We start from the raw sequence: 14222 nt of genomic DNA, 5'->3' as shown, positions 1-14222 counted from the left end.
CTGCCAACAGGTTACATAGCTAAATGATCAAATGTGTCCAAAGAAGAAGCGTGCGATTAGCCAGACCGAACAGGTTCAAGTAAGAGCAGGCCCAAGGTTCCAAGATTCAGTTAAGTTTTGGTGCTAGGCCTACACACAGTAAATTGACATTATACCTATGTTTGTAAGGTCGCCAAGGAATGCTCAAAAGGCAACATGTTTGGCACTGTAGAACAAAATACCATTTTGAATGTGTGCACAACTATGTGTTGCACTCATCTTCATGCAGGGGAACGCCAAAGTGGAATATCAGAATTCCCTCCTGATTTCAGATGAATACCTTATTCAAAGCCATACGTCAATATAGTCCTCGCCATGAGGTCAACAAAAGGCAGGGAGAAAATTAGGCCTAACAGACAGCACGGGTTTGCCAACTATATCCAGGGCTTGTTGAGCCACGAGAGAGTTGGCATTGCTGTAGATCTCCGCTAATACAATTCAGCGGAGGGGGGTGGTTGCCAGAAACCATCCAAGTAGCCACAGAGGACAGAATCTTACTTCCGAAGAATGTTTTTTTTTTACATAGCCAACTCATGATGCTTCTGCCCCGTGGACCAGTTGAATGGCTGAAAAGCCTTGTCTGTCCATCTTCAAGTTGTGTTGTAGGATGTTCAAACACTAGCAGGCCACCTATGATAGTCTTAGAGCACATACAATGAACTCAGTCTCTATAGGTGGAGCACATACAATGAACTCAGTCTCTATAGGTGGAAGGAACTGAGGCCGAAGGAGAAGATCCATGGGTGTGGAGAAGGAGGATACCGCAGCAAAGGCTTTGTCGCTGGGTCTGGAAAGTAGGTTAGTTGTTGAAGTTCTTTGATGGTACTCAGACTAGTGTTACCGAGTGTGAGCGCTTCCTCACAGGATAGCATTGTTAGCCTCCAGTGCTCCACCTGCAGATATGTACAGGGCAGGTCTGCCATGCCAGATCCTCAAACCCCCTTCCTCATCTTATTTGGTTCACTGAGTGTAATAAGGGTTTTTCAACAAGTCCTCTTTATCTATTGGTCTGTTGCAGTGTCATTCACATTTCTTCCGCCCACTGTAGAATATAGCATGGGATCAGCCTATTTCAACCAGGCTAACTTCACTGTTAGTGGCTGACTCCCCTTTCTGAAGGAGCACATTCAGCCACAAAGCAGTTCCTTCAGTTGCCAGGAACTACTCTAGCAACATGTGCACTTTAAGACCAAAATAAACTGCTTATTAAATAATAAAACTTTGGAAGTAACTAGCCAACATAGAACAAGCATTGGCAAAGCCAAATGGCTGCTGACCTTCGACAGACCTATTTATGCTCGAGGGTTTCTATACTAAAGCACCTGGAGTATTCCTCCTTTCTGGCTCTGGGTAAAGAGGCCATTTGATAGCCAATGGAGCATAAATCCTGTCACTGGCAGCGAAGTCATTCAGCAAAAAGTGAAAAAATACATGTGCGGAAACATTGCGCAGAAAGAACTGGGAATACGTTCAAGGACGTCATAACATAATTTGTTTCTTTAAATTAAAATCATAAGTGAAAAAGACAGGAATTGCATTCAAAGATGAAAACGTCGGGCTGAATTTTGCATTAGTTCGTGTTTCGTGTGAGGTTTCTAAATGCCCCCAGTTCCGAGAAACTATGTCAAAATAAAAGGGGATAATTAAAGTTAATAGAAGAATATACAGTTTACACACACACACCTATGCGTCAATCCTCAGGTACTTTGCCGGGATGTAATCTGCTGCCTGTACACTGCGCACTCCCGCTAGTGCATTTGACCACCGACCTATGTTAGGGGGATTCAAACCTGCACCTTGCAGGTTACACTGCGCTAGTTTACCGGCTAGAAATAATTAACACTGAGGTAAAGAACATTGGATTTGATAATACATTAAAGTGAGTATAAACATGTTAATGCAAAGGGAAGGCCGGGCTGTTGAGACGTCCTAAACAAAATTCTGACCGACCTTCTGAAGCCTGTTTTTCGAGAATTCAAAAAAGGCGTTTGGTGAGCGCTCGACCCACTGGCCCCTCCCGCGATTACAAACCCAAACTTATTGTGCATAGTGCTGCTGGGAAATTCCAACTGTAACCGGCTCTGCGGGAGACAGTGACTGCACTGAAGCAGTGCACTTACATACCCCTCAGCCACTCCTCTAGTCATCTCAAAAGGACGGAATATAACAGAATGTGTTTGTGGTCGAAAATTCAGACAAGTAACAGCTTCTACAATGGCGGCTATAGTTAGGGAAGCTCTGTAGCTCAATGGTTTGTCAAACTCCAGGATTTACTAAGTGGACTGAAAAGTGCCCAGGTGTAGTTTAGCATGCAGCACAGCGCTATAAAAAGTTCGCAAATAAAATAAATACAGTCCATTAAAGTGTATCAAAGAGCAATTATCTTTTCGGGAATTATCCATTCCATATAAAACATGAATGCGAGGCAGGGCAATACACGAAGTGCAAAGTTCAGGCAAGAAGCAAACAAACAGCAACTGGTGGCGCTGCGGTTTGTGTTTACGCCCACAGCCCTTTCCCAGTGACAACCACAAAGAGAGAAGGCAGATGCCCACAGCACCTTGAAGGGAAAGATTTCAAAATAATAAGTCAAATGTGACAAAAATGCGGACAGGGTCTGTCAGGAACCTGTAGGAATATACATCACAAGCAGAGATTCCTAACAGTGTACAGTAAGAATAAAAGGCCAGTGTAGCGTATACTTGAATAATATTCAATAAAGTGCCCCCACCCTTCTTTCTGTGGGCTATAATCTGATATCCCGAATATATACAAGATACCGTGAACAAAGTCATTTTGAAAATTCTGCTTTTCGTGGCATGCGAGAAAGCGTTACTGTATGGTGTTGTCAGTCCCATCTGGGGTGTATTTAAAGTGAAGTGGTCCAGCAGCTAGCACTGTGGTCCTCCCGGTACTCTCTGACTCACCTCCCGGGCTCGGGCGCCCTTGCCGTGCGGGGTCCGCAGGGAAGTGCGGGCGGTGTAGAAGATTTCCTCGCCCGTGGAGTAGTCCTCCTCCAGGCTGCTGTACCCGCTGCTCATGCTGCTGCTCCACGTCATCTATCCGGCGGCCAGGCCCGGGGACAGTGGGGGCGAGGGGCTGTCCAGCTCCTCGAAGCAATCACCAGGAGCTATATGGGCGCCGGGGACCTGCTGCGGGGAAGCCACCCCGCAGCCGTTGGGTTTGCACGCCGTGGCACCGCATGCGCGCCCTCTGGCTGGTACTCCACGCTTTCCTGGGCTCCCTCACTGCTCCAGCGGCCCCTCTGCCCGGTGCTCTAGTCCAGCTGTGGGCCAGGTCTTGGTTACTCTCCGCTGCTAGCCCGCCTCCGTGCTGCACACCCGTCCTTTCCCTCGGCACTCCCGGCGTTGCCCTCCACGCACCGCGCTCTCGTCCACTCCCACTTGTTGCAGTCTCTCCCTTGGCAGGAGGCGTCCACTCCCACTTGTTGCCGTCTCTCCCTTGGCAGGAGTCTCCGGGCTTCCCCGCGGCGCACCCCTGCTGCTCCGCTCGCCGCCCCCACCCCCAGGCGCCGTGTGCGTTAATTACCCTCTTCAATGGGCCGCCGGGGCTCACACTCGATAATGAAGTAACGTCAACGCCCACCACCCCCTGCAAACGTTTCTCGAGCTTTCCCTGGAGCACTTCCTGCCGCTCCGGCCCCTCCCAGAACAGCCCTATCTCCTGGTGGCACCTCTACCTGCGCTTCGCAACTACTCAAACAACCGGCCGGCCGGCCGTTTTAGGTGCTCTTTATGGCCCCCACAGCAGCGCCTGACTGTTGCTGTGCCTCCTTCCGTGTTTCAGCCATGGGATGGCCCCTCCTCCAGAACTTTTTTTTTCTTTACCCTGCCCCCACATCTTCCTGCTGCTGGGACAGAATGCACTGTACTTACTGTATTCACACAGCAGTATTACAGTCCGCTTTAGTGCCGACCGTGTCCCACCTGCTGCTCTTTAATGAGCTTCTACCTGATTCTGGGTCAGTAGTGTCTGGCCCCTGCACTACGCCAGCATATGACAGACACAGAGGCGGCTCTCTGCTGAGTTCTGCTGTCTCTGAAGCTGCCTTTGGTTGAACTGTAAAACTATAGCCTGCTGCAGACTTGGAAGCCACAATTTTGTAGATAGTCCCTGTCCCCTGCAGATGGACCACTTTGACAAGGGACCCCCCCCCCAGCTTATTTTTATTTTATTTATTTTTAAAGTTTTGTATAGCGCTAGCTAGACCCGTAGGTATCAGAGCGCTTCACATACATATTGTGCAGAGCCGAAGGGCCTTACATTACCTAGAAGGCTGACAGTAAGTAAGCAAACCACGGATAAAGTATACAGTATGAACAATAAGTAACTGTGCGGGGGAGGGGAAGAAAAAAAGAAAAACAGGGAGATTAGCATAGTCCGTTCACCAACAATCCTTGAATGGGAGTCAACTCGGGGTATTGGGGTCTAGGTTAGTTGACGTTGTTCAGGAAAGTATTTGTTAAGTAGATGGAGTTTGAGGTCTCTTTTGAAATAAACAAGAGAAGGAGGGGTTGCATCTGAGGACTCCCGGGAGAGCGTTCCATATCCTGGGAGCGTTGCCGGAAAACGATCGGTAATGGGTGGTTTTCTTTTTCATTTTTGGAGGAATGAGAAGGGGTGAGTTGGCGCTTCTCAGTGTTCTGGTTTGACCTGCTCTTACCAGTTTGTTGTTCAGGTAGTTGGGAGCCGGAGAGTGGAGGGTTTTGTGTGTGATGCAGGCCAGCTTGTAAATACATCTCCCTTCCATGGGAAGCCATTTGAGGGAGTTGAGAGCTGGAGTGATGTGATCAAATCTTTTTACTCCAGATACAAGTCGAGCGGCCATGTTCAGCACTGCCCTTAGAGGGGCTAGGTGAGCTTTTGGAGTCCCTGTAAGGATGGCGTTCCCGTAGTCTATTTTAGAGAGAACCAGAGATTGAACTACTGTCTTGAGGTCATCATGGGGAAGAAAAGGTTTCAATTTCTTGAGGTGTTTTAGAGAGAAATGAGCACTTTTAGCAGAGTTTTTGATGTAGGCCTCCATTGACAGGTTCTTGTCCAGGGTGATGCCTAGAGACTTAACTGAGTCGGATAGAACGAGGGGTCAGTTTAGGGCAACCAGATTCTTGAGCCACTCTTGGATAGGACGATGGTTACTTTTTGGAGAGAATAGGATCAGTTCCGTTTTATCTGGGTTGAGCTTTAAGTGATTGACATTGAACCAAGTTTGGATCTCCGTTAAGAGTGGTATTGAGGTGTTGGATGTCACCGGGGGACTTTATTTTGAAATAGATTTGGGTGTCGTCCACATAAAGGTGGTAACTCACTCCAGCTTTTTTCAAGATGATTGTGAGGGGCTCCATGAAGAGATTGAAGAGGGACGGGGAGAGGATTGAGCCTTGTGGTACCCCAAGTGTGACTTTTGTCGGCTTCGATAGACAGGATTTGATTTTAATTTGTTGCGAGCGATGCTGGAGGAAAGAGGTGAACCATTTGAGTACAGTACCATTGATGCCGGAGGGTTTCGACAAGGTCTCTAGAAGAGCTGGATGATTAACTGTGTCGAATGCCGCAGATAGGTCAATAAGGATGAGTAGGCAGGCATCACCATCATCTAAGGCTTTGCGAATGTCGTCCGAGACGTTGAGTATGGCTGTTTCAGTGCTACAGCCTTTCCTGAATCCTGATTGAAAGGTGTTAAGGAGGTTGAACTCATCAATGTGTTTATTGAGTTGGTGGAGAACACATGACTCCAATGTTTTTGCAAGGAATGGGAGGTGCGAGATCAGTCTGAGGTTGTTCAGATCATTAGGGTCGGCCCCTGATTTCTTGAGAATGGGTGTGATTTGTCCTAGCTGAAGGGAGTCTGGAACACAACCTGAGGTGAGAGAGGCGTTGATGATTTTTATCCAGAAAGGGGAAATGGTGTGGTTGAGTTCTTTTATGTTTGTGGAAGGGAGGGGGTCCATGGTGTGGGAGGAAGGTTTTAGATTAGAAATTATCTTGAAGACTTCGTTTTCCGCCATTTGCTCAAAGTCGGACCAGTGCGCATTGTTTTTTAGCTGGAGGCCAGTCTGATTGTCCTTGTACAGAACTCTTTCTGTGTTGTGAGGGGAAGTAGAAGGGGGGCAGGTAATGAGGGAAGGAGTGTTTGCGGTTTGAATGAAGGATTGATCAATCTTCGAGACTTTATTGGTGAAGAAGGTGGCAATTTCTTCACATCGCTCATTTGTGGCTGTTAGTTTGGCTTTTGACAATGCTGAAGAGTTCTCTCGGTCTGTTTTTCGCCAGATCTAGTTGGCTGCGGAAAAAGGGCGCCTTTTCCCTGAATTTTTTTTTTTTGTATGCCTGCCGAGCAGATCTAAGTTCTGTTAGGTGTAAGGTCGAGGGGTTAAGCCTCCAAGCCCTTTCCGTTTGTCTGAGTTGGCGCCGTTCATCGTTTAGCTCTACGTTGAACCAGGGTTTCGATTTGTTTTGCCTCTGTTGTTTGAGTTTGAGTGGAGCGACTTGGTCTAAAACCTCTGTCATTTTTGAGTTGAAGTGTGTAGTGAGGTCATCAGCCGTCCATGATGAGGGGTGGAGTTGGAGATGAGGATGAAACATGGATTCAAGTTCGGATAAAGGGATTTTTTTGATGTTTCTGGTCAAGAGTTTAGGTTTGACGTCACGAATAGGTTGGTGGCTGACAGGTGTGTCAATCCTGAACAGAATGAGGTGGTGGTCGGACCAGTCAATGGGAGAAATCTCTCTCAGAGAGACCAGTTCGTTGTTGGTAATAATCGCATCGAGTGTTGCACCTTTGATGTGAGTTGGCTTATTGCAGAGTTGTTTGAGGTTATGTATTTCCAGAAGGTTTGATAGGTTCAGGACAGTGGAGTCTTTTGGGTCGTTACAGTGGATATTGAGGTCACCCAGGAACACGTCTTTGGTATCTGTCAAGGAGAACCGTGTTATTAGGTCTGTTAGTTCTTCGGGAAAAAGAGTACGTTCTGTTCTTTATCTTTTTCTAAGACCAGTAAGCAGGCCACTGGATTTGTGCTGCCTTAGAGGACCAAATAATGCAGCATTGTTGACTGAATTGTGCTGTTGTCTCAGTTCGGTGGTGGTGCAAGGTGTGTCTACTTTTTGCAGACGGGGTGCACTGCTCGAATAGTGTGCACTGGATAGCCCACAGCATGCAAAGAGCGGTGATCCTCACTTGGTTCTGCCTACTGGTTGTAATGTTGTCAGGTAAGACCAACCCACCTCGCAATAACTGAGAGGGGGTGGTCTCTGCAGAACCCGAATACGTCCCTGGAATGGGCTTGCCCCGGTACGTGCTCGGCCGGCACGCAAAGTAATTAATAAATAGCCCAGGGACCTGGGAGTGGCTCAGTTTCGTTCTGGCCACCACCTAACGAGCGTGTGTGTGTCCCTGTTTGTGCGCAGCCAGGCCCCCTAATCGACGACGCGACAATGGCGACTTCGGTGGTCAGCCACCCCGCCGAACCTCGCTGCCTTCCGTGTGCCCGCTGCCGGCACTTCCATTTCGGGAGCGCCCCTGCTGCGCCTCCCGATCGATCTGCCTCACCTAGGGTGTGCTGCACCGCAAGCCCGCGGCTCCTCGGTGGAACATACCTCTGGCCCAACACCTCGACGGAGCTCCACTCCTCGCTCCTGGTGCCGCGCAGGACCGCCTCAGAGTGCCGCGGCTCCTGCTCTATAGCGTCCGCACAGCCCACGGCTGTCCCCGTGCCGAGGACAGCCTACTGCGCATGCGCACACACGTTTGCGGCCTCCGGCAGCACCTCGGTCCTCTGCTCTACCTGCAGCCACGCGGTGAGTGTTCTGCGGCGCGCCTGCCGCCACATGACTCCTGGACACCCCCTTGCCGCTGCAGTCGCCCAGCAGTGAACCCTTTGGCTCCCCCTGCAGAGGCCACAGCGCCCCAAGAGTCTACCTGCCTGCCAGCCATTTGCGGAGTATCTGAAAGAGGTGGTCCTACGCTCCGACGCGGTCTGCTACACAGCCAGACTGTCCCGCACCAGCTGAGCCACCACCTGCGCAACACCCCCACGCGGCGTTCAGGCCACGCCCCAGCGGTCACGTCTGGCACACACCAGCCTGCTGTACATCCCGTCTGCCGCCTCATCTCGCCCAATCAGCACTGAGCCCGGCCACAGGACCCACTGCGGCCCAACCCGACTGCGCTGGCGGCCCAGCTTGACTTCGCTGTTGCCCGCGCCAACATGGCTACGGTACCCCCGCTCGAGCCCTTAACCATCATAGGGCCCCCACCCTCTCAGGCGGAGCGCTGGAAATAATGGGTGGAGCGCCTAGATAACTTTTTTGAAGCCGCTGAAGTCGCGGTCCCACGGAGACGGTCCATGCTGCTCCATCTTTGTGGGGCAGACATACACAAAATCTCAAAGCGCATCAGAGAAGCAGGCCCGCCAAGAAAGTACACCACGATCCGCGGCGCCATCACGGCCTACTTTGAACCATTCGCCAGCCCCGACTAAGAGCGTTTCCTGCTGTGCCAAGCCCGCCATCTCCCGGAGGAATTTGTAGACGTGTTCTACGCCAGGCTGAAGGAGTTAGCAAGCACCTGCACCCTCCCGGACTAGGACAATGAGATCCGTGCCCAATTCATCCAAGGCTGAGCGTCGTCCACACTGCGCGAACGTGTCCTGCAAGAGGACAACATGCCAATGAGAGACATTCTGAGACTTGGCCGCTCCAAAGAAGAGTCGAAATCCAGGGCTGCGCACACGAACTCTAATCCAACCGACGTTGTCAAGGAAGAACCGGTGTGCGCCCTTTGCACCGCAGCCCAAGATTCACGACCCAGGACTGCCCGACCAAAGTCCACCGTGCCCACACAGTCCTCATGCAGCCGCCCGTGCGGATTGTGCGGAGGCCCATCACCTCACGAAGGAGCCTGCCCTGCGCAAGGTAAAACCTGTAGTGCCTGCGGGAAAGTGAATCACTTCTCAAAAGTGTGTCGATCAACAACGAGAAGGAGACAGAGTGGCCCACCTCGGAGAGTGCGCACAATTGAACCGTCCCACTGAAGGTCCACCCAGCAGTGACATGGATGACAATGAGCCTGACGCAGCCACTGTCAACGTGGTCAGGATGTTGAACACCCTCTCTGCTGTGCAGCCTGCCACGCCAATGTGTACCGTCAAGGTACAAGAACAAACAGTGGCAGCCCTCATTGACACTGGGGCCACCATTAACCTTATGGCGGCCAGCGTCTACAGGAGCTTGCCGACTCCCCCAGCGCTTCGCCCCTCCAGGGTACAGGTCTACGCCTATGGCACCAAGTGTCCACTCAGACTGTGTGAAGTGATCCAAGCCGATATCTGCCATGAAGCCACCCACCAGCAAGCCAAGGTATTTGTCTCTCAAGAAGGATCCGGATTCCTACTCGGTTGCAGAACTGCACAAGATCTCAACTTGATTCACTTCGCATTCACTGTCCATGCCCACGACCTGGACAATCTGCTACATGGATTCGAGAGTCTGTTAGAAGAAATTGGATGTCTACGAGGCCCTGCAGTTCGCCTGCACATCGATAAGTCAGTGGCCCCTGTCGCCTCCGTCACCGGAGAATTGCATTCCAACTTCGCCCCAAAGTAGAAGCAGAACTACGTCTTCTGGAAAGAGCTGGGATTATCGAAAGGGTGTGCGGCCCAACCCCCTGGGTGTCACCCATCGTTGTTGCAAAGAAACCAAAGCAACCCGATGTTGTCCACATCTGCGTGGACATGAGAGTCCCCAATATCGCCATTCAGCGCGAACGTCATTTGACCCCAACGGTGGATGACGTAATTGGAGAATTGTCAGGTTCTAAATGGTTCTCAAAAATGGACCTCCACTCAGGATACCACCACATCCCCCTCCATCCGGACTCTCGCCCCATCACGACATTCTCCGACTACACAGGACTGTAGCGCTACACCCGTCTCAACTTTGGAATCTCCAGTGCTGCGGAGGTGTTCTAGAACATAGTCAAGATCGTCCTCCAGGGGCTGGATGGTGTCCTAAACGTCAGCGACGACATTCTCGGCACGCATCCACCCTGGAAGAACACCTCCAATGCCTTCACGCTGTGTTCACCCGGCTCTGAGACAGTGGACTCACCCTCCATCGTGAGAAGTGCGAGTTCCTGAGGAGGGACATCAGTTTCTTTGGATACCGCTTCTCCGACAAAGGGATCGGCCCTGATCGGGACAAAGTCAAGGACATCCAAAATGCTCCTGCACCAACATCAGTGTCCGCAGTTTCCTGGGCATGGTTACATATTGCGGACGCTTCATCAAAAACCTGCCGTATCTGACTGGTCCCCTGCGAGACCTCACCAAGACCACCAGCCACTGGGTCTGGGTCTGAGAAGCAGAACAGGAAGAGTCTTTCCAGAAGACCAAGGCCGCCCTTTCAGCCAACACAACTTTAGCATAGTTTGACCCCAGGAATGAGTCTCAGCTAGTGGTAGATGCTAGCCCCACAGGTCTCGGAGCAGTGCTGGCCCAGCAGCAAGCCTGTGGAGAGTGGGCCCCCGTCGCCTACGCCAGCAGGACCCGTACACCCACAGATCAGCGCTATTCTCAAATTGAGAAAGAGTGTATTGCAATCTTATGGGGTTGTAGCCACTTCCACATCTACCTGTATGGACACCCGTTTGTGGTAATAACTGACCACAAACCCTTACTTCCACTCTTCCAAGGATCTTCATCACGACCCCCTCCGAGAATAGAGAAGTGGGTATTACAACTTCAAGAATTCCATTTCACGGTGGAGTACAGACCAGGTACCCGCAACCCAACAGTCTTCCTGTCTCGACACGCCCAGCCAGTCACGGGGTTGGAAGCGGCAGAGGCCGCGGAAGAGTACATACGGATGATCATGGAACGGTCGAGGCCCCTCCCGTTCTCGCTAGAAGAAGTAATACAGGCCACTAAGGACGACGACTGTCTCCAGATCGCCATCCAAGCACTCTCCTCAGGAGACTGGAGGCCCCTCCAAAATCCTACGTCATTTCGCACCACAGAAGCGCAGTCCACACTAAAGGCCCTATACCAGGTGCGCAATGAGCTGTCAGTTTCCACCCATAATCACTGAAGCGGGCCCAATCTCACCGTGGGAAAGGGCCAGTGCAGATTTCGGCAGCCTCCCAGGATGAAAATACATGTTGGTAGTTGTAGATGCCTTCTCACGATACCCAGAAGAGGAGATTCTTTCCTCCACAACCGCCGGAGAGGTCATTCCCAAACTTGAAAAGATTATGGCAACTCACGGCCTGATTGTAGAACACCGGACGGACAACAGCCCACCTTTCACCAGCAGTGAACTTTAAGAATATCTCTCGTCCCACTGAATCAAGCATCGTCGGGTGACCCCCAAGTGGCCCCAGGCAAATGGAGAAGTTAAGCGGCTGATGCGGACGCTGAACAAAACAATCAAAATAACCTTATCCGACGGCCACGTCCTGGAACTAGCCATCTACCAATTCCTTCGGGAGTATCGCCTCACTCCCCACTGCACCATCAGAATCTCCCCGAGCCGACTCTGTTTTGGCCGAGTGGTGACCGACACCATCCCACACCACCCGGTGTGGACCGAGTCCCCGAACCCTCCGAATCGGTCAATGGCCCGGCGAGAAAAGACCAACCAAGATGCATCCTGGAGGAGGCGGGCTGAAAACAGTCTCATCGGTGTCGGTGACCGGGTACTAGTGCAAGACCGCCACCCAGGCGGGAAGTTCAGAATGCCATTTCAGCTAGACCCATGGACTGTGACAGAAGTCAAGGGCACAATGGTAACAGCCTCTCGAGGGAACGAGAAGGTAACCGGGAATGTATAGTTTTTCAAGAGGATTCCCGCCAACGAGTTTGAAGAGTTCATACCGCCCGACGAACTAGCCCCCGCGGAACCAGACAGCCTGCACAAGCCAGGGGAAGATGGCCGAACCACCCTGGTTGCGGAGGAGTCCCAAAGTCAAGAGCGCCTGAGTGACCAGTCAGCGCCCGAGACTGAAGACTCGACGGAGGCGCCTCTGACCCCTTCAGACAGAAACATCCAGAGCCGGTACTGCCTGCGGCCCCATCCGAGGCTGTCCCAGAAGTATCGAGACTTTGTGGCCAGCTGTTAACCACTGTAAGCCAGAAGTAGAAGAACCCCGGCGAACCAAGTAAGACTGTTCAATGAGTGTCTTCTGTGTCAGAGACTGATGACTACTGTTTAAAAGTTTATGTTGTTTACCCGATATGTTTGATTGTTCTTTGGGCAAAGGAGGAATGTAATGTTGTCAGGTAAGACCAGCCCACCTCGCAATAACTGAGAGGGGTGGTCTCTGCAGACCCGACTACGTCCCTGGAATGGGCTGGACCGGCGCATGCTCGGCTGGCACGCAAAGTAATTAATAAATAGCCCAGGGACCTGGGCGTGGCTCAGTTTGGTTCTGGCCGCCACCTAACGAGCGTGTGTGTGTCCCTGTTTGTGCGCAGCCAGGCCCCCTAAGTGACGACGCTACACTGGTGCTTGAGCATCGTCTCGGACAGAGGCTGAAGGTCAGCAGAGGTAGCACTAGTCAAGGAGGCTGCAGTAAAATCATGGTGCTAGTGGATTAACAGGTTGTGCGCCTTGTGTTATATTTTAGGCCCAAAACAAAAAACCCACCTACCAAAAGAAGCTAGGTGTCCACTTCTTGTGGTGTTAACCATGTGGTTCTCTACGAGTAATCTTGGTTCTTCTTTCTGGGTGCCACAGTCTAGACTTCACTAGCTTTCTGTGGTTTCTTGGTGATTACTTCGGCAACAGAGCTCTACTGGGAACAAATCCTCACGGCCCTCCTTAAATGATGTACACAATTCCACTGGTACCAAAGGGTCACTTTGGCTTTAACTGAGCATCACCTTCGTACAGTGGTGCTGCTCTTTCTCCCATGTGGCCGTGGGTATCTTCGGCTCATCCAATCTCAGCTCCTTCATGCACTCTGCTGAGCATCACATGCAAAGGCACCTCCAAAGCCTCTAGTACTAAGTCGGGCAGCTTGCGCCCCGTACAAGGGTGAAGGCAGGCCCTCCCAGCAGTCTTTTGAAAGTGTCTCTGGCTCTGGTCTTGACCATGGCAAAGGGAGTTGGCTGTCGATACCCCAAACCAAGAGAAACAACATAGTTTCTTAATCACCCCTGGCGTGGAGACCCCAGATTCTAGTGGAGAGGTCTTGGCACGCTGGCTGTAAGTTTCTGCTCCACCGATATACTAAAGTTGAAGACCGTAATTCCAACCCTCTCTGAGGCCAGTTCCGGGCAGTTCTGCTCATTTGCTTATTTCACTCAGGCTCATCCAGCTAAGGTCTTTCTTATAAGATACTTGCAGGAAGGTAGTGGGTAGCTAGGAGTCTCTAGGCAGGAGAAACCCAAAGTAAGAGTACAAAAGTGAGGGAGACTGTACCACTTGACTACCTGTTAACCCACAGGGTTGACATTTTCAGATATCAATGGGACAGGAAAAGACACAGGGAAGCTCCCTAGCTTCAACGAGGCACCCTGTCTCCTCTTCTGCACACCCAAAAATGTGACCCACTACAAAGGATTGTGTTGTAAACTGCATATTTATTATTCTCTATGATCCATTAGCTTTCAATGATATCAACAACTTGTAACTCTCTATGGTCATTTAATGGTTCTAGAATAATTGTCTGTTCTGGACTCCAGGTTCTGCAGAGTCAGTTGGTTGACTGGTCAGCAGGCGCTGGGTCCTTTCTGCTGTACTGCGCAATAAACCTTAACTACACACCTTGTTCTCCTTGGTGCTTACTTACAACATTTTGGCGACTTGAGCCTGCTGTCCTCTGGCATCCAGAAAACGCTTCAGGAGCAGTTTCCAGCCTCAGTCATCATCAGCGATCGGATCCAGCTTAATCGAACCCAGTGATGTCTTCAATCCTCAGCGCTTGAAGGAATCGACATCGGAAACCAGTGGACATCGGAAAGCCTCCTTGAATTTCGGTATTTTAATACACCTTTTCGGAGAGCTTTTACTCGGATCTGTGAGTACCGCTGTCTCCTAGCAACTCGTCAGCACGAGCGAACTCTGCCGCGAGCCGACGAAGTCTACGCAGCAACGTGAGAGTCAAGCCTCTCTTTCGGTAGCGGCCATTTTGTTTGCCTTTTGTTTCTAAGGGAAATACT

At 51.0% G+C, this 14222-nt stretch overlaps 1 protein-coding gene across 5 annotated transcripts in view; it reads right to left on the bottom strand.

The window, feature by feature from the left end:
• RASSF3 (Ras association domain family member 3) overlaps positions 1 to 14222 on the bottom strand; it is a 617435-nt gene that overhangs the window by 139631 nt on the left and 463582 nt on the right. The window contains exon 1 of one of the 5 annotated variants that reach the window (XM_078676190.1): positions 2967 to 3873. The exons of the other annotated variants lie outside the window; for them this stretch is intronic. Within the exon in view, the coding sequence (XP_078532316.1) occupies positions 2967 to 3098 (132 nt within the window). The 5' untranslated portion in view covers positions 3099 to 3873. Of the gene's footprint in view, positions 1 to 2966; positions 3874 to 14222 lie in introns of those variants that run through there. 5 annotated transcript variants of the gene reach the window in all.

The sequence above is a fragment of the Lissotriton helveticus genome, chromosome 1_1 (assembly GCF_964261635.1).
Source record: "Lissotriton helveticus chromosome 1_1, aLisHel1.1, whole genome shotgun sequence".
In the NCBI taxonomy this organism is placed as follows: domain Eukaryota; kingdom Metazoa; phylum Chordata; class Amphibia; order Caudata; family Salamandridae; genus Lissotriton; species Lissotriton helveticus.
Note: the sequence above shows the minus strand (reverse complement) of the source record. Positions and strands in the feature narration are given on the sequence as shown.